The sequence below is a fragment of the Pleuronectes platessa genome, chromosome 19 (genome assembly GCF_947347685.1).
Source record: "Pleuronectes platessa chromosome 19, fPlePla1.1, whole genome shotgun sequence".
Taxonomy (NCBI): domain Eukaryota; kingdom Metazoa; phylum Chordata; class Actinopteri; order Pleuronectiformes; family Pleuronectidae; genus Pleuronectes; species Pleuronectes platessa.
The window spans coordinates 13,580,705-13,601,105 of NC_070644.1; the positions used below are offsets into that span (position 1 = coordinate 13,580,705).

At 43.8% G+C, this 20,401-nt stretch overlaps 2 protein-coding genes across 2 annotated transcripts; both read left to right on the forward strand.

Moving 5' to 3' along the window:
• Nucleotides 1–333: 333 nt before the first annotated feature.
• Nucleotides 334–6,107, forward strand: LOC128425023 (synaptic vesicle 2-related protein). Its single transcript, XM_053411507.1, has 16 exons — nt 334–860; nt 967–1,088; nt 1,782–1,867; nt 1,964–2,062; nt 2,162–2,233; nt 2,318–2,442; nt 2,526–2,589; nt 2,710–2,835; nt 2,921–3,049; nt 3,577–3,650; nt 4,041–4,117; nt 4,190–4,294; nt 4,523–4,634; nt 4,726–4,807; nt 4,892–4,981; nt 5,171–6,107. Exons 1-16 carry the CDS (start codon nt 724–726, stop codon nt 5,351–5,353), a joined length of 1,683 nt encoding a protein of 560 aa, XP_053267482.1. The 5' UTR covers nt 334–723; the 3' UTR covers nt 5,354–6,107.
• A 602-nt stretch (nt 6,108–6,709) lies between these two features.
• Nucleotides 6,710–17,701, forward strand: ssh1b (slingshot protein phosphatase 1b). The gene is made up of 15 exons (XM_053411827.1): nt 6,710–6,790; nt 8,591–8,628; nt 11,192–11,292; nt 12,319–12,383; nt 12,481–12,602; nt 12,695–12,763; nt 13,157–13,222; nt 13,844–14,038; nt 14,373–14,466; nt 14,614–14,742; nt 14,896–14,942; nt 15,329–15,475; nt 16,018–16,218; nt 16,324–16,954; nt 17,096–17,701. The coding sequence occupies exons 1-15, from the start codon at nt 6,710–6,712 to the stop codon at nt 17,699–17,701; spliced, it is 2,592 nt and encodes an 863-aa protein (XP_053267802.1).
• The last annotated feature ends 2,700 nt before the right edge of the window (nt 17,702–20,401 follow it).

The following is a 20,401-nucleotide window of genomic DNA, read 5'->3' on the forward strand; positions in this document are numbered from 1 at the left end:
CAGCTTTACACTTTGAGGGTCTTGGTGAATATACACAGGTACAGCACACATGTACCTGATAAGTTTCACCTCTGAGAATAGTCATTTTTTCGTCGTCCAACTTTATGACCAAGTGACAGAAACAGTGTGAGAGCACAACCTGCTGACGGCTGGAGGTTATAACAGGGACTGAGCTGCTCGGCCTCAGAGCTGCAGACAGGCTGCAACTCCACCTGATCAAAACCTCAAAACTCAGTTTACTCCTCTATCAATACTTTTATCCCTACCTAATATGAAACCTGTCTGTGGTCATGAGGGAACGGGGACCCTGACAATAATAACATTTTGCAAAACTGTTCTTAGCCTTGATTATTCTACTTGTTGCGTTACTGTTTTAAATTTAATTTCTCACGATAGAAAATGTTTGTATTTAAATATCTGGCTTGGTGGTTGTTTTCATCACACTATTGACTTTTATCTTCACATTTTGATATTTAAGGGGATAACTGTGATGAGGCTGAAATATTCATTCATTTATTTTGACAAAGTAACAAAGTACTTCACTCTAGAGTAAAACAAGACTGAAACTACAATAAGGTGAAATGAAAAGTGTTGTTCTTCTCTTTCGCTCTCATCATTCGCTCAGCGGTGGGACTCCTCCCCCTCTCACCTGCTGCTGCTCTCTTATGGGTTGATCCGGAAACCTGGCACAGGTAGAGAGCGGGTTTGGCGAGTTGAGGCGTGATGAGGCGACTCCACCTGCACAGTGTACACAGCACCCCGGTGTTTCTGTGTGTCGCTGCAGACACCGACTCTGAAATGGACTCTTTCGCTCGACCTGCTCAGATCAGCTACAGGCGCTGGAGGAATCCTGAACTGAGGTAAAACAGCGAAATGTTGTGGTTTCCTTTGAATGAAGATCATGATCCACTCTGACGTGTTTATTCAGAACGTCTGTTGCTCTCCTTCCTCTGTGTTGACTCTCAGGTGTGAGGTGGACTTCGTGGCCGAAGGTGATGAGTCCCAGGGAACAGAGAACGAGATCTGCACAGTGACCTCAGCCTCCAGAGAGTCTGCTCCCAGCTGTGCGTCTGATCCTCACACTGAAGGTTCCTGCACCTTCACAGTTTACTTATCTCTATATAATGTAAAAGCATGTGAAGTTATTTGTTTTTTAGTTTTGTACATAATGTTCTACGTATTTTTTGTAGTTTTAAATATTTTATTTTATAGTTTTGCATATAGTGTTCCACATATTTTGTGTAGCTTCCTATATTATATAGTATGTTTATATATTTTTGTATTTTTATATATATATGGTCTTAAAAGTTTTATATATAATGTTTTACTAAGTTTTAAGTTGTTATATACAATATATTCAATCATATATTTTGGAGTTTATCTAATCGCACTGCTGCTGCACTATTGCTACCAGTTGCTTCAGCCCCTCCACCATCCCAGCATCCACCTGTAGGCTCCAAGGGGGGGGTTTACAGGTATTTGCTCATCCCTCCCATCATTCCTTTATAATCATATGGGGGAGTGATTAAGTTGGAGCCTATAGATGCAAAACATGTTCTACTGCTGCAATAAATGTTTGAACGCGAGTTGTCTGACTGAACTCCAGTTCAACAACTCTCCTCCGAGTGGGAGTATTGATCTGAAGCTTGTAGCGTCCTTACATCATATGACAATATTTGTGTGTGTGTGGATGCATTTCTGATGGAATTAGTTTCTTTAGATTCTTACGTGATGCACGTCTTCAGAGTGAACTCACAGCGACCGTCATGTCCCCTGAACAGAAACCTTCACAGTTGAAGATGCCCTGGATGCCGTCGGTTTTGGGCCGTTCCAGTGGAAATTGGCGCTCCTCACTGGTCTCTCGTGGGTAAGTCTCCTGAAACCCGCTGATCGGTCGTCTCTCCCTGATTTCCACGTGCCGACTGTGCGTCCGTCATGTAACACTGTGTCTCTCTGAGTGCAGATAGGAGACGCCATGGAGATGATGATCCTCAGCATCTTGGGACCACAGCTGCATTGTGAGTGGAGGCTGCCGAGCTATAAGATGGCCCTGCTCACATCGGTAAAGTCTGTTGTGTTGGTATTTCACAGCTTGTTGATATTTTCCTGATAATGCGTCGTCGTTTTAACCTTTTTCTCTCTCTCTCTCTCTCTGACTCAGGTGGTGTTTGTCGGGATGGGGATCAGTTCACCTCTCTGGGGGAATTTGTCCGACAAGTACGGCAGGAAAATTGTGAGTGATTCTCAGGTCATCAAATATGATTTGTGACATTTTTGTTTTTATTATCTCACGTGCTCATGTTTCTGCGGTGACCAGGGTCTGGTGCTTTGTATGTGCTTCACTCTGTACTACGGCCTGCTGAGCGCCTTCGCTCCGATGTACGGCTGGCTCTTGGTCTTGCGGGGCCTCGTAGGATTTGGCATCGGTGGAGCTCCTCAGGCGTGAGTTCACTGTTTCATGATGAGACGCCTCCACGATTTGTTAATGTTAAACAGCAAAGACAAATATTTGGTCTCTTTTTTAGGGTGACGCTCTACTCAGAATTCCTCCCAGCGAAGAAGAGAGGCACCTGCATCATGTTGATTGCGGTACTGTGGTGATTTTGTTATAAAGGCAATATTTAACTGTAGTCTTGTGTTGAATATTTAATCCGATTGAGTAAAACAGTTCATTAATTCCCGTCTGATTGATGTGTTTGTGTGCATCAGATTTTCTGGTCAGTCGGGGCTGTGTTCGAGGTCCTCCTGGCCCTGATGATCATGCCCACCCTCGGGTGGAGGTGGCTGCTCGGCCTCTCCACGTTACCAATGGCACTCTTCATTATTTTTTGCTACGTACGTGCTCTACCTTTACAATAGAGATCCCGAACACAAATCCAGCTGCAGTCCAACTCTCAACCGAACGTTCTGTGTCTCTCAGTGGCTGCCGGAGAGTCCTCGTTTTGACGTTTCCATGGGAAGATGTCATAAAGCCCTGGTGACATTAAAGTCCATCGCCAAACAGAACGGCAAGGCCCTGCCTCGGGGGAAGATGGTTGCTTATAAACAGGTGAGGCGACAGATGTGTTACAGAATGGGAAAAAGAAGATATGTCAGATTCTGGAAGACGGTTGCCTCTAACTTCTAACCTGCCCCACTCACCCATATAATAAATGACCTATCAAATTTTACTTTATGGAAAAAGCAAGTACTATTGGCTGGGTTTACAGCAGTTTCATGACGAGTCCATGGAGAAAAGGAATCGGATCCATGAGGCTTGGTATTCATTTATAATAAATTATTCAAGGACAGTTTGCAGTGATGCGTTACTGATCGATTGATTGATTGACTTTTCATTTTACATTTTACTATTAGTATAATCGATAAAGTGCAAACAAAGTCCAAACAGTCTTCACTTTATATAATGAGGACTCAGGCAGACGCAGATGCTTTTATACAGCTACTGCATATATTCTTAAGTTATCTTAAATTATCTTACTTTTAAGTTTTTTGTGTTCTTCATGCATGTGTATTTATTTGTATTTTTATGTGTCTTTGGATAAGATGAAAAAAAAAGATTGAAAATATATTTTACAGAATAACCATGGACGGATCAAAGATCTCTTCGCTCCTCAGTACTGGAAGACGACTCTTCTTCTGTGGTTCATATGGTTAGTTGAAATTACACTTCCTACTATCTACTTGAACAAAGGAAATTATTCAATGGAGGTTGGATTAACAATTGCAAAAACAGGTATCGGCCCAGTTTAAATTATTACTTCACCTAGATAGATGTGCTTTGTATGGTTTTAGGTTTTCTGTTCTAACAGTTGTTATCTATGTCTCTAATTTACTGAAACCTATATGGGCAGGTCGTATTACAGAAGCAGTGGTTGGTATCTAGGGCACCAGGTACAATAATAGTGCGATTTCCTTGTTTGTTAGCACAGTGATGGAAGCCAAAGATGCTTCATTGGAGCCTAGAGCTATCCAGCTATGTATTTAATCATTTAAAAACCTTTCTGCATGACACAACTGAAGTGTTGTTATTCTATTCAAAGGTTTTCAAACGCCTTCGCCTACTACGGCATAGTCCTGTTGACAACTGAGATGTTCCAGGCCGGAGATTCATGTGGAGGTAAGTGTTTTTTTACATTTGTCTTAATTTGAGCCAAATACCAAAAATAAAAACCTCCCTCCTTCCTTATAGCAACGCAAGGGGCCAAGATCGAGCCCAGCTGTAGTCTGGAATGCAAATATTTGACATCGGAAGATTACAAAGACCTTTTATGGACGACGTTGGCTGAATTCCCAGGTGAAGTAAACAAAGCATATACCTGTGATGCACATGTAAAACTGCACCACATCTATATTATGAGATTTATAATATTTGAGGAAACGTTAAAATTCTCTCGCATCACTTCACCGCCCAGGCCTGCAGCAAATCTAATAAATTCAAAGCAAATGTTATGTTTAAGGGAGTGACACTGCTGAATTGTCATTTATCCTAACTGTCGCTGTGTATTTCTCTTGTTTGTTCCAGGTCTTGTGCTCGCCCTCCTGGCAGTTGAGTTTATTGGCAGGAAGAAGAGCATGGCTCTGTGTTTCTTCATGTTTTCCTTGTCCATTCTGCCTTTATACGCTTGTATCGGGAGGTACGTTGGTCTCTGTGTGCCTTAATTCCCAATAAAGCAACAAAAACAATACATTGAACCACCCTCTGCCTTTATCTATCTGTTCGTGTAGGACGGCTCTGACAATCTTCATCTTCCTCGCCAGAGCCTTCATCTCTGGAGGATACCAAATTGTTTTTGTTTACACACCAGAAGTAGGTTTTATACCCCATTTTTGTACTTAAAAAAAATAGCCTATAAAATGCTTAACTCAAATTGTGTTGCCTCTTTTCTCTCAGGTGTTTCCTACAGAAATCCGAGCCTTAGCCATGGGGGCTTCCAGTTCGATGTCCAAGCTGGGTGCTCTCATCACCCCCTTCGTGGCACAGGTATGAGGCACAGTGCTACATATTTTGCTTTATATCATTAAGATGTACAAATTTTCATTAAATAAAAGCTTGTTTACGTTGTTTATTTTTGTGATGCTGTATTACAGGTTCAAATTCAGAGTTGTGCAGCTTCATCGTTATAGCAGGAGATCGTTCCGATTTCTCTCCTCAGTGTGTTTTTGTTTCCAGATGATGCTCAGAACATCAGTGTATTTGACGCTGTCCGTGTACTGTGGCTGCTGTGTGCTGGCTGGCATTGCGTCTTTGATCCTGCCCATTGAAACGCGAGGCCGAGGTCTGCAGGAGTCCAGTGTTGACCAGGAGGCCGGAGGACAGGCAGGCAACACAAGAAGTCAGGAGCCACGATCCTAGACAGGGTTGACCAGGACAAACGCATATGGCAGAGGAAGAGGAAGGATGTGTTGGTCGCCTCGCAGCCTGCACCATGATGTGGCTGTTGTCTCTGCAACTGTGGGCTGAATCATCTGAGCGATGATGGGTGAAGATCAGCGCGGGGCACTCCCATTACAAGCAGCCGGTGATAATCGAGGGTGGACCCACTGCCCACGTCAGGCGACCGGAAGCACATTGGTGCTCGCTTTGTTTACACTCTCCCCCAATCCAGCTATGAGGACAAGCAAGGGACATGGGGGGGAAATTACGCAGTGTGAAGGCTCTGCATTGAGCTGAACACTTTAAGATTATGCCCTGAAGAAGCTGTGAAGTTTATTTAGTAATATTCCGGAAAAAAATTATTGGTTTATGTTTATTTTGTATGTATGCCTTTTGTATATTAAAGTGTGATTATGGCTGTAGATTAAGGATACATTGATTATTGAACAAGTCTACACAAAATCCAATTATTCTCTTGTTTGATTATTTGGGCGTTTTGAACAACAGACAAAATAATGCATTTTCTGACATTTACTATATATATATACTATAGGATTTTAGGCATTTTAAAAGTGTTATGGTAAATTATAGAAAATAAGATGATATAATATAAAAATATAATCAGATTGGTATTGGATTTTAATAATTAAAATATTAAAAACTAAGATTTTGATTAATAGGAATTTATATTTGGCAGTTTATACAGTCATATGATATAATAAAGTAAATAATAAAATAATTGGTGTTAAATTTTGAAATTATTCATAATAAATTATCAAATAAGAAATAATTACAATCCTTTGAATTGATCTTTAGATCCTTGATGATATTAATAATAGAACAGTGTGGTGTTGCTGTGTGTTTCATAACATGAGGATAATTTCATCAACATTTGTATTTGGGAGTTCCTAGTCTGGCCAGTCACCTTGACAACATTGGCCCAATGACAGCGCACACGCGAACTAGGCCAGCCAATCAGAGGCGGCCGCCGGAGCTGCCTGTCATGTGTGCCCCGCTTCAACCTGCACCGTGTTGTGTTTGTGTGTCTGCGGACATGATGAAGCCCCGCAAATCACGCAGCGACTCCCTCGCGACCCCCCGCATATGAGGACCCCGGTCGCCGCAGAGGACGCACGGAGCCGGGCCGAGAGGCAGCAGCAGCAGCCCCGCCGCCGGGACTCGGGAGCGAGGCGCCGCTGGATGAGAAGCGGCGGAGTCTGACTTGGCGTTTTTTTCTCCCCGGTGACAGAGACACAATCTCCGCGGCGCATCTCCTCGCGTCCTCCCCGCCCTTCCCCTCCTCCTCCTCCTCCTCCTCCGCCTCGCCCGCCGACCATGGCCCTGGTGACTCTGCAGCGCTCCCCCACCCCCAGTGCAGCATCCTCGGCCAGCACGACCAACAGCAGTGCGGGGGAGGTGAGTGGAAGGAGCCGGTGTCTGCTCTTTGTGTCCGCGGCGTGAGATGAATGCGCGTGCAGGATTTCTCCTCAACAACAGTCTGGGTGGTTGCTGGACATCGTGCGGGGGGGACGGGGGAGGGGGGGGGGGTCGCCTCACTTCCGTCCCTGCTGAGGAACTTGACTTATTGAATTATAACGGCACCAGACTTGTGTGTGGCAACTGTGGCGGCGGATTTGTAAACAAAATCCTGCAAGGGGGGGGGGGGGGGGGAGAAGAGGGAGGAGATGGTGGTAAGGAGGGGGGGGGGGGGGGGGGTTAAGCTGTCAGAACAAAGTGCTCATTTTGCTGCTGCACAAACATTTGCTGCTGTTTGTGTTCAGGTTTGTCCTCCCTGCTCTGGTGCTGGGCTGGTTTTATTGGCAGCAGTGCAGTCTGGGTGATTGGGGGGAGAAGGAGACTTTAAAGGTCCAGTGTGTGAGATTTAGGTGAAAGGGATCTATGGGCAGGAAGTGAGTCAAATATTGTTTCGTCTAAAACTGTACAAATCGCTGTTTTCATTAACGGGCCCTTTCATATTTAAATACTTTATCTTTACATCGGGAGGCTGCCATGTTGTTGTTTTTAACAGTAGCCCAGCCTGGACAAACTAAACACCTTTTGAGTTTTTATTGCAACTAAAGGCTACCACGGGTTCTCTTTCATGTTTGTTACTCAGCTGCAACGTGCAACTTCACCACTAGATGTCACTAAATTCTACACGCTGAAACTTTTAAAAGGAAATGTCGCGATACACCGATAGTATAATGACACTCTCTGCGTTTATTGGTATATTCCAAGATGATCATATAACAATACGTTGTGATATCTGTCTAACTGAAGAAGAAAATGCCCCTGAAGAGGTAACGTGCAGGATTTGTGTAGCTAAATGCAATTTGGTGTCATGGACGCATACCGAGAGCGAGCAAAGTACAATAAGTACATTACGTTTTACCGTAGTGCCTCTGTCAAAAGTCCAAAACTATACATATGTCAATAACCAAATAAGTTATAATATCGCCAGCATTTCTATAATCTGTAATTATAACGATTTACTGCCCTATCGATATTTTGTCCCACTTCTATTTACGAACTTGCAGAAACACTATAAAAAGACATGTAGGATGCTGCAGATACCACAACCATAACCACAATAAACAATCTTATGTATGAGCCATAATCTAATATTTAAACACAGCATCAAACAAAGTCGTCACAGCACCAGAGTCGTTGCTCGAGGTTCTAGTTTTTAGGAAAGTGGACAAAGTGCTCGTAAGTCAGCTGAATGAGCCGAGGCACAAAAACAACCAGTGACAATCTTCCTTCAGTTGTTAGTGCACTTTCTTTTTTAAATATCGGTTTCCTCTCACTGTTCTGCAAGAGTCAGCAGCCGGAGGAATAACTGGTGTGATGTGTTATTTCCCTGAACTCGAAGGTGTCCTCACGAGTCAGCTGACAGCTCCATGGGACTTTTCATATATGAGATCACAGCACTGACCAGGAAGGGCCAGCAGATGGCGCTGGAAAACCGTATTCCAATTTACTCATAAATACTGATTGGCTCAACTGTACCAACTCACACATTTAAAGGATTAAACAGCAATTAAATAAGCAGAGTGTCATCGTTGCTGTACAGGACAACAGTTCCCCTGTTCTTCATGTCTGCAGCCACAAACACTAGATTCACAGAGAGAGTTGTTTTCAGCTCAGGAGATTTTTTTTTTTACATATTTTACTTTTGAGTAACACTAAATTGTCTGCCTTGATTTTGTCTTTCAGGACTTTGGAAGTGACGATGACCGGAAAACTAATCAGAGGTGAGATCTCTGTCTTTTAAAAAGTTAAACAACTATTAAACAAAAAAAAACATTTTGCTGCAACGAAAAGCTGGAATCAAACTCCAGTGTCCAAATACATTTTTTGTTATTGTTGACTTTTTTTGTTTGCCTTAGCTGCTTTTAAACTTACCCTCCTCCATGGTCAGTGTGTCTGACTTCCATATTTAACAGCCAGGGACCTAAAGTAGAATAAAATAAAATAATAACATTTTTGAACATTTCAGAGTTGTAAAATGTGTGTTTTTCTGATTTATAAAGAGAAATATGAGACTTTTTCTCAATCGCTGAAAATCTTCTTTTAAAAACAGTTTCCATTTTCAACCGACATCAACAAGAGCTTTTGTGGAAGCTCCTCATCAGCACTTGTCTCTCGTACAGTCTATATTCGGTCTCTCTTCTCTCACGGCTCTGAGTGTCTCACTGTGAAGGAGGAAAGACTGTCTGGAAGTGCTGTTGATTAACGCGACTGAGTTAACAGTTACATCAACGGAGATCACGTAAACAGTTGTTCCTGTTCGGTCACAAAGCTTTTCTTTAATCAGCACAACGTCACAGAGGCAATAGTTTGTGTCAGCAAAGCTCTGGCATAGAGTCTGTCATTGTGCCCAGTGCCTGTGTGTGTGTGTGTGTGTGTGTGTGTGTGTGTGTGTGTGTGTGTGTGTGTGTGTGTGTGTGTGTGTGTGTGTGTGTGTGTGTGTGTGTGTGTGTGTGTGTGTGTGTGTGTGTGTGTGTGTGTGTGTGTGTCCGTCACAGTTGAAACAGTCGTCTCATGCTTAGTCAGACTCAGTGGGTGACATGTTTCTGCGGCTCAGTGATTCATCAGTGTTACAGATTCTGCACGTCAAACTTTCAGCCTGACGCCAGGGCAGCGTCTTCCACCGCCTCCCCGCACCTGCGTGAATGATGCTATTGTGGCCGGGCTTGGCGGAGGGAGCGCTGCCTGCGAGGAAGAGACGGGGAGGAGACACAGCGGCACGGATGAGGAGAATCGAGCACCGGGGCGGTGGGAGTAGGGAGGGGAAGGACGTGCTGGGACCCAGACCATGATGAGACACACATGCTGTCAGAGGAGGCTGCAGCCGTGTATGCAGGATTAGAAGATGAACTGGAAATAGGTTCATATTGGAAAAGTTAGTGTTTTATCATGAAATAGTAGAACAAGCATCAGGATGCATCTGGTGGTGAAACCGTCACGTAAAGCCATGCTGACCGTGCTGCCCGACTTTGTGGAGAAAGCTGCTCTGACTCGGAGGGAGATCTGTCGCATGTAAGTTTTCACGGCGGCACAAACACGCGAGGACGGGTTAGTGGACATTTTGTTGAGCTAGTCGTACTTAGTGGGAGTACGTGAGGTCTGGTTTTTCATCTAACAGAATCAAATGTTCACGTTTGAAGGAAAGGAGATGGTTTTATAAACGCGCTGGCTCTGTTTTAAAGCTTTAATCTGGGTCATAAATTAGAGGACTTTTCTTTCTTGTTAAGAAATGTTTTTTTACGTCAAGCTTTGTTGGTAATTAACCTCGCTGTCCCAGTCGTCTGCATGAATTTGAAAAAGGAACAGTGACACCAGCAGAGGAGCTAAAACAAAAGGCCTTGTGATGGTCCCACTCAGTCATACCAGGCTGTGTGTGTGTGTGTGTGTGTGTGTGTGTGTGTGTGTGTGTGTGTGTGTGTGTGTGTGTGTGTGTGTGTGTGTGTGTGTGTGTGTGTGTGTGTGTGTGTGTGTGTGTGTGTGTGTGTGTGTGTGTGTGTGTGTGTGTGTGTGTGTGTGGTGGTTGGGAAAGTGGAATGAGACTGTGGTTAAACAAAGCTGCGCCCTGTCCTGTGTGAGGAGACACACTGAAGCGCTCCTCCTGCTCACTGCGGCCCTCACAGTGTCTCATGACCCGGGTGTCCTGCGTCCGAAAGAGACTGGACAGGAGAGACCAGGTTTTAAAGCCACAGAGCTCGATCAGGACTGACAAGGCTTCCGTCCTCCTCCTGCCCACTGACTGCAAATAAATATACAGTGTCCTGACTGTTCCTGTGATTCTCTTCTTGATGTGATTCCATTTCTAATTTGGCCACAAGGAAAAATCTACAACCTTAATGGAAACTCTTTGAGACACAGAGACACACAACCAAAAACCTTTATACCAAAGTCATTGAGAGGGATTAGACCAGAGTTAGACTTTACAGTAACAAATCATGATCGTGTTGGCAGCTGATTGTGGACCGTGATGGTGGATTGTGGATTGTGGTGGCATCTGATTGTGGTTTCCTTACTCTTGTTGAGGGTTTAGGGCAGATAATGTCTCACCTTGTTAAGCCCTATGAGACAAATTGTGATTTCTGAATATTGGCTATTCAGATCGAATTTGATTTGATTTGAAAAAATACAAACACTATGCTCTGAGAGGAGTCAACAAGGCCTATGATGTGAAGCACAATTACCCTACTATTAAGCACAGACGTTTCCCTGTCGAATATTGAAAGTCGCTCATCCCCCACAGTTCACTGTTCCTGAAGCCTTCACTTAATGTTCCACTCCTTTTTGTTTCAGCCTCAGTGAGAGTTTCTTCATGGTCAAAGGAGCCGCCCTCTTCCTCCAGCAGGGCGGCAGTGCACAAGGACCAGAGACCCCGAGCCACCACAAACATGCAGGTAGGAACCGACACAAACGACTGAACAGAGAAGCTTTTCTTTTCTTCTGTTTGAGCTGCTGACAAAAGAATAAACAGGTTTTCTGTGGCGACTCTTTCCCTCTGTGGGTTTTGTGTTTATTCTCTACTGTTACCGAGCTGGGTGTGACCCGCAGTTAACACCGGGGACGCCCAAATAGGATTTAAACAAAGAAAAAGACAGTTTGCTGAAAGCTATTTCAAATTAGACAGTCAATGTTTACAAGCTCCAGCTGAACAATGCTGAAGTCGTCCTCGAGCTCTCAGTGACTAATGATGTGTGTTGTCTAAATTACTGCAGGTATAGGTGTGTGTTTTTCTTCTGCCCAAACATTACACAATGACACCGCTGCTCTTTGTCTGCACATCAAAGTGACATCAAAATTTGTCATAGTCATGCTCAGTCTAAAAATAAACTCAACGCTCAGTACAGTCCTTTTAAATTCGTTTTTTAAATAATTCAAGGTCCTTATCTGACGTCCTTGTTGAGTCTGAAGTCTGGATTCAGTCTGTACATGACTCAGGTGACTAACAAACAGGATAACCAGCAGGTTGTCGGGTTTAGATTTGTCTTCATTGAGAGAAATGTGCAAACATTTGCTAATGGACAGTGAGAAGAGGATGACTGGTCAGTCTGTAGCGAATTATGCTGTTTGAGGAGACACGTGTCCGATGTCACTGTGTGTGTGTGTGTGTGTGTGTGTGTGTGTGTGTGTGTGTGTGTGTGTGTGTGTGTGTGTGTGTGTGTGTGTGTGTGTGTGTGTGTGTGTGTGTGTGTGTGTGTGTGTGTGTGTGTGTGTGTGTGTGTGTGTGTGGGACGTCAGCTGGGTCGTGGGTCCTTTTGCCCAGAGAGTGTGTGTTTTATTATGTCTGTATTGTGAGTTGGGATATTAGTGTCTTTCGGATTATCATTATAAAACACTCCAATCAGACCACATCAGAAAAAAAGACTCTAATAATCTGAATCTTCTTCTATTTTATCATCAGTCTCAAAATGTTTCACTTTCAGGTGATTTACCTCAGCACCTGCAGGTCATGTTTAAGATCCTCCGCCCCGAAGATCGTATTAAACTGGTTTGTATGATTCCCACTCTTCATTTCTCATGGTTCGGGGCTTATCTTGACGAGAGGAGTAAACACAATATTCTTATTTTTCCTTGTGTTTCCCCAGGCCGTGCGGTTAGAGAGCGGCTGGTCGGACCGGGTGCGCTACATGGTCGTCATCTACACCAACGGTCATCAAGATTCAGAGGAGAATATCGTCCTGGGAATGGACTTCACGGAAAAGGACAAGTAAGTAATCTCCCAGAAGCCTCACATTTACACACAGTACCCTTCACACCGATTATTATGTTTTTAAATGATGTGTCCTTTCTGACCCTCAGTAAGAACTGCTCCATTGGGATGGTGCTGCCACTATGGAGTGACACCAACATACATTTAGATGGAGATGGGTGAGTTTCATTTTTTTCCTTTCACAAAAGATGGAATAATTAATGCTTGAATCAGCCGTCAAAGTGTAGCTACAGAATTACTATAACAATAATAATATTTTGTTTATAAAACACCTCTCACACACAAACAACAAATAAGTACAGTGAAGTGGAAGCTGGTTTTGCTGCCCCCCAGTGTCAGGGGAGTGAACTACCCTAATTTTCCTGTTCCTGCTGACCTGGTAACATTGTGTCTGTGTGCTGGAGGAATGTTCCACTGGTTCACGGCCTGAATAGTCCCATGAAACGAACCCCGTCCAGTCCGTGTTTACACCCCATCAACATGCCTCATCTCTAGCCGGACTCAAACTAATCTTCATCCTCCTCCTCATCCTCTTCTTCCTCCTCCACCAGAGGTTTCAGCGTCAACACAGCAGGGCGCTCACATGTCTTCAAGCCTGTGTCCGTGCAGGCAATGTGGTGAGCAAACCGTTTTTGTTTACATGGGATTACTGTGGTGTGTGTGTGGTGTGTCGATTGACACTTTTACATTAAGTAAATAGCAACAGCTTTTAGTTCATTTGCACCAACCACTTGAAATGTTGTTGTTATCTGGTGCCACAGTTACTCGTGATGTAAATCCCACGAAAAATATAATAGTAAACATTCCTTGATTTGTACAACTTTAAAAATATGTCTGTCATCCTCGTAAAAAATATGAGGCTTAGAGATATGTTATAAATCAGATTTCAGTTGTGACATTATGAATATGTTACAACATGTAAACTGAAGAACCATCCATCGCTGGACACTAGTCTCTAGTTGGTTTATCCCGTAGACATTTAATTTGCAGTTTAAAAGAACTGAAGAAAATAAATCCATCCATGTTATAGTTCTGTCAACTTAAATCTCCATTGTCCTTTAAAGTTTTTGCCAACCATTAACAGACTATTTGTTCAGAGACCTCCTCTTGCAGCAGCATGCCACCTGCTGGTCACTCATCAGAATTACAATAAAAACATGTCTGCCTTGCTCTACTGTCTTTCTGCTCCTGTCACATTTCTTGTGGTCTTCAAGCATTTTTGCTGTGCGTTGCCACAGGTCTGCCCTGCAGGTCCTGCACAAAGCATGCGAGGTGTCACGCCGGCTCAACTACTTCCCAGGGGGCATTGCCCTCACGTGGGTGGCCTTCTATGAGAGCTGCATCACCTCGGAGCAGAGCTGCGTCAATGAGTGGAACACCATGACCGACCTGGAGACCACCCGGCCCGACTCCCCCACCATGTTTGTCGACCGGTGAGAAGCTTCAGGCTGCATCTCAACACAGTTCTAGTTGCAGTACACCTACACTTCAATAGATTTAATAGAATTGGTCTTACCCATAGACTGTGTATATACCACTCTGGGCTGTCAATCATGCTCTTTTTTTAGTATATCTATTAACTAATGAAAATTACCACTAATATAGAGCAGGGTTTTCAGCCAGCCACCAGGGGGCGACCATGATGATGTGGCTTCACTGAGGGGGGAGTTATAATGTCGTCCATCTTTATATGAAGTCTATGGTCTGGCTTGTGTATGCTGTTTTCAGCTGAATGAACATATTGATCTATTGATGTGTTCTGTGCAGGCCGACCGAGCGAGAAAGAACAGAGTGCCTCATTAAAGCCAAGCTACGCAACCTCATGATGTTCCAGGACCTGGAGAACATCACGTCCAAGGAGGCACGTGTCAAACTGACGTCTCATCTGTCTGCATTTGTTCTAGATCTGTCTATAATCCTGTAAAGCTATTTGCTAGTATTTGACTGAATATGGGAAATACATCATTTAATAAATAGTTATTTTTACGTGTTTGTTTCTCGACATCAGATCCGTAACGAGCTGGAGCAGCACATGAGCTGTAACCTGAAGGAATACAAGGAGTTCATAGACAACGAGATGCTTCTGATCCTGGGTCAGATGGACAAGGCCACACTAATCTTGGACCACGTGTACTTGGTGAGAGTCTATTTTGTATTCTTCATTTTCCCCACATGCTGGTACTTAAATACACACCCTGGTTCTTCTTTTCTCAATCAAATACAGTTAAATAAGCCTTTAATAAATAAACCACTAATCAAATTTAAATTGTTCCTGTCTTTACCTTCTTAGGGCTCAGAGTGGAACGCTTCCAACCTTGAAGAGCTACGTGAGTGCGGGTGAGCTGATAAACATATTTAATATTTCTCTTATTAAATATTGCGATGGTGTATTCTGACACTGGATTCAATACATTATATCAATGCATATTTTTAGAATAATTTTTTGTATTTTATAATTTTAAGTTGCTATTATCTGTAAAAAAAATATACTGATAGATTTGCTTTAGTTGTGTCTTGCTGACGTTTTGATTTATTTCATTTTACATTTTGATGTTTGTTTTTGTGGAATAATCCAACCTCTTAATTCAAAAAGCAAAATGCAGTTTATTTATGAGTTAAAATAAATTGTGCTGGTTCATGAGTAAATGGTTTGAATGTGGACAACAAGAGAATAGAATCTGGTCCCTGCATTGAGATTGAACGTTCCTTCATTTTCCCTGCAGAGTGGGCTACATCCTGAACGTGACCAGAGAGATTGACAACTTCTTCCCTGGGATGTTCTCGTATCACAACGTGCGTGTGTACGATGAGGACGCCACCGACCTGCTGGCCCACTGGAACGACACCTACAACTTCATCCTCAAAGCCAAGTGAGGCGCCGCACATCAGAAATAAACCAGTGAGCTGAGTGGAGGGTGAAATGATCCAGATATATGGACTGTTACAGCCTGGTGTTATGGTCTATGCTGATGATAGAGTGTACCAGTGCTCCTACAGCACTGTGGTATTATTAGATGGAGTTTTTTGACTTTTTTTATGAGCTGTCACAGTTCGACTGTCTCACATCATTCATTATCCAGGACCAGAACCAGAGCTATGGTCATACAGGACACATTTTGTCTTGTCTCCAAATACATCACACAACTGTGAGTTGCTCCAGTAATAGAGAGAGATTAAATGGTGCAGTCGGACTGGTTGCTATGCAACTGTCTAACCATGCCCACCTGATGTAAAAAAAAAAAAAGAAAAAAAAAAGAAGTTTGTGATGTGAAGCTTTAAAACAGCACAATCCTAAAAATCCTGACATCCTGCTTATCTAATAATAGTTTGAACAAGTTTCTGACCCATGCTGCACTTTCCTAACACCATCAACTTAATCATCAAATAATGAGATTTCCTTCCCGTCCAATAGGAAGAATAACTCCAAGTGTCTGGTGCACTGTAAGATGGGGGTGAGCCGGTCGGCCTCGACAGTTATTGCCTATGCAATGAAAGAATATGGCTGGTCTCTGGAGAAAGCCTACAACATCGTCAAGCAGAAGCGGAGCATAGCCCAGCCCAACGCCGGCTTCATGAGACAGCTGGCGGAGTACGAGGGAATCCTGGACGCCAGGTAGGAAGGTTCACAGGTTTCACTGAGGATTGCTCGAGTCATGGGGGGGTGGTACACACTCACACAAGCTTCACATGTAAACCAAAGTTGACTTTTCCTTCACAGCAAACATCGTCACAACAAGCTGTGGAGGCCTGGAACAGACGAGGAGGGATCGGAGGATTTACAAGCATCTGGTGGAGGGGAGACGTCGGGGCTCAGAGGAGAGGAAGCCTGGGGGGGCTGCGGGGCATCTCCCTGCAGGGCTGTGGGTCTGGAGATGGAGCCCCTTGACTCTCTTAACTATAATTACTATTTCAGACGTTTGTCAGACTCTGCGTTAGACAGTGAGCCCTCCACCCCAGTGCGGGGCCCCCCGCTGCTGGGTATGGAGAGGGTTTTCATCGAGATTGAAGACGTGGAGAGGGACGCCCTGTTGGAGGACGAGGGTTTCCCCATGGCCCATTTAGCTCTGCCTGGTGAGGGCACGGCAGCGCAGACGTGTGGACGCCTGGACCCCCTGGAGGACATGAGACTAAGACTTGAGTTCAGTACTTTGGAAGAGGAGGACGAGGAAGAGGCAAAGAAAGAGGAGGCTGAAATGGCGGCTTTGGCTCAAACACCTGGAGGTTCAGATGGGAGGAGGGCGGGGGAGGAGGGGGAGAAGACGGAGGAGAGACGGCTCGGTCTCGCCAACCTCAACACCAACAACAGCAACCGGCTTGCGGCAAAACGCAGCTGCCCTGCAGCTTTTGATGTGAGTTGAGATTGATTTCTGTTTATCTGCAAATCTTAAAAAGGTTTAAGGTGAAAAGCATATACATTGCTGTTAACATTTGAAATATTCTTCATGTCACTAACCATATACTGGGTTCTCCTCCATTTTTACTCCTTGCAGGACAGTGCGAGCACAGGGAACCCTTTAAAGGTGAAGCCCTCCTATCAGTCCTGTAAAGACTGCTTGCGTTTGCCACAAGGTCGGCGCTGTGACCGTCCAATAGGAGGTCGTTCCCACCGCCTCTACTCCTCCCGCCACCACAATGTCCCCTCTATATACGTAGATCCGCCAGGGACCAACTTTGCTTCCACTCCAATTCTGCAGTCTCTGCCGGCCCCTGCAGTTGCCCCTCCCGACGTGATCCAGCCCTGTGCCCACATCTACCGCTGTACCACATGCGCCCCAGGCGTCCCACCAGCGCATCGCCTGAAACTGGTCTCACCCATGAGCTTCGAGGAGGCAGAGGACATGGATGAACCAACTGCGGAAAAGGTGGATGTGCAGCTAAGGGAGCGTTCAGGGACGGTCAGTGCTGCTGCTGCTGAAGGTTTAAAACTACAACCTGGTGATGCAGCCGAGCTCCAGCAGCAGGCTCTGGCTCAGCTGCACATGCCAGGACTGGGGATAGAGTTTGGTCTGGAACTGATGCGACAGAGGGCAGAGCAGCTTGAAAAGAGGCCGAGCTTGGCGATGGAGGGCCAGCTCCCGGTGGGCCCCCTGCCTTAAAGCAGGAGCTGGAGGAGGATCACTGCCTCCATCGGGTACACTATGATGGCTGAGAGCCTTTAGATGACTGCCGCTGTGGTGTGGTACCAGAAATGAAGCCTGAGTCTGACCTGTACCGTCACGTCCTGGCCTCAAGCAGCTCTCTGTGCTTTTGCGTCCGCTGGCATGAAGATCGAGATGAGGCTGGTTGTTTTCACCGTCACACCATTAAAAGCTTGAACGCTTGTGGCCATACTGGGACTGAAGACTTCTCTCGCGTCCCTCGGAGCTGCTGCCATTTTACCATCAACACGCAGGTTAAGCGGTGGTTTGTAAGATCTGCTCATTCCTTTGTGAGTCCTCATAGAGCTGTCGTTAAGACTTTGATGCTGATGGAAAGAAAAATACCTGTATATTTTATCAATCCACCTCATCCAGAGTATCGAGAGACGCTCAATGAATGTTGATCCCGTTTGATTCCAGTCAGTACGTCCTCATGTCACCACGGATAAACGGAATCCCTGTTCAACTTCACGTCTGTTTCTCTTGCCGCAGTTGCTTTCCCATCATGACGGAGCGTTTCACGTGGAAGCTTAATCATTTTTCATAAAAGGATGTGAGCCTATGTGAGCATTTGAGAAGCGTCGTACCTCGGACCACGAATATCTGTCGGACTAGTTTTAGTCAAAGACTTTTGTTTCTGCTCATTGGCTGGTTCACCCCCCCCCCCCCTTAATGTTAATGTATTTAAGTCCTTAAAGTGCTCAGTTTAGCCACGCATGACTTTGCAGTATTACAAAGCATATCCTCAACGTGCTTACGCAGAAAACACAATTAAAAATCACCTTTCATTTTCACCAGGGTTTTGAAATACATGTACTGAAAAAACATATTTCAACATCCAGGCATCATGAAACAATCATAAGCTTAAATATCACTGACTCTTATTCAGGTCATATCTGATGTAACTAAAGCCATATCACGTTGCCAGGTTCAGTTTTCACCTAATTATTCTCTGGGAAATCATCAAAAAGAAATCTCTCAATCTTAAAGAAAGTGAAAGAAACATTCCTGAATCGCCCGGATCGGTGCCATTTAAAAGGAGAACTATTTCGACCCACGTTTTATGGGAATCCGTTTTGTAGGTTTTGCGTAATCATGCTTTCCAACAAACGAACGTACAGGGGTGAGAACATAAGAGAAGCTGAGCACAGTTTCCTTTGACCGGTAAACCATCTAATAGGCTCACCCAGTAAACCTTTTGGTTACATGTTGAAAAACCTTTGCAAAGGCACAATGATCACGCATAGATTTAACACAACTCTAGTATCCATTCACACAGCGCACAGGCATAGCTCAGATGTATATCTACATTTAGTCAGGATTAATTTCAGAGCACTAAGTCACAAACAATAATCAGAAATGAAAAATACACATGCTCCAAAGACTTTTCACTTTCTCAGCTTGCAGTCTAAGAATAAGTAAAAAAAAAAAATGCTAATTTAATGAAATACTTGGTTACAGTGTAAACATTTGAAAAAATATAAATTTATCAACTGACAAGACCAGACTTCCTTTTATTTTCTAAATAGAGAAGTAACCTATTTAAAAAAAAACTGCAAAGCCCAGTTTCACAGTCCCCTCTAGTCCATCAGTTCTTCAATTCTTATTAAACTTTTCTTATTGCACATTGAACACCATGAGGTATATTTTTTTAACCTGTTTGGTTAAAATTAGATCACTGATCCAAAGTTGCTGTGCCGCAGGACTATATTTTCTTTGGTTGATGTTGTGTTGCTTTTGTTTTTTGGGCACGCTGGATGTGCTAGAGTGGTTCTGAATGACGCCTGTTTAGGAAAAGCACATGCAAGTGTTATTTCTGTGTTTAGAGATCCAAGTGCTTCAGGAGAACTGTACAAAGAATGGATGCAAAATATTGAATCATCTTTCTAATAATTTTTTGGTTTTTAGATTTTGCTTTACTTTCAAATCTATCTATAGAAACTTAGGGGGAAAAACAATAATGCCTCCTCTGTTCCTTCTCCTCTCTCAAATGAATCCCAGGGAGCTGCAGGTTTGCTCCGCTAGTTAGATTTAAGTAATGTGGTTTTGCCTTTAACCGGTTCCTTCCCCTCATGTGGACATGAGTCTGGTGCAACAACAGCACTTACAGAAAGTTGCCATAAACAGTTCACAGCTCAAAGCATTAAGAAGCGTAGTGTAAAAGACGGACTAAAGGAATAGTATATTGAGTATATCACGTATTTATCTCAACATAAAGACTTAAGGAAAAGCCTGGTTCTGAAAAGTCTGGCCCGTCTAAAGTAATTATTACATTAAATCCGATAAACCAACATAACTTTAAGTAGGCTGGAAGTAGGGGTGCTGAGGGGGCTGCATCAAATCCTACTGGTAAAAGGCTGTAAGTGCAAGGCAAAACAACAAAGTTGTCATAATCAATAAAATCAATTAATTAATTAATTAAAATAAATGGATTGAAGTGTTGGAAATGCAAGGTTAGATATGTCTCAAAAAGATCAAAAGATATTATTTGACTGCACCTTACCAGGAGGGGGCCATTGATAAGGAATATATCTTGAGTCAAGCTGGGTATGATTGAATTGCCTCCAGTCTATATGTCATTTTGACAAAACCCCATGTTTGCTGTTCCTTCATTTCCTGTCCTTATGCTAAGCTAAGCAGCTGCATTATGTTTCCCGT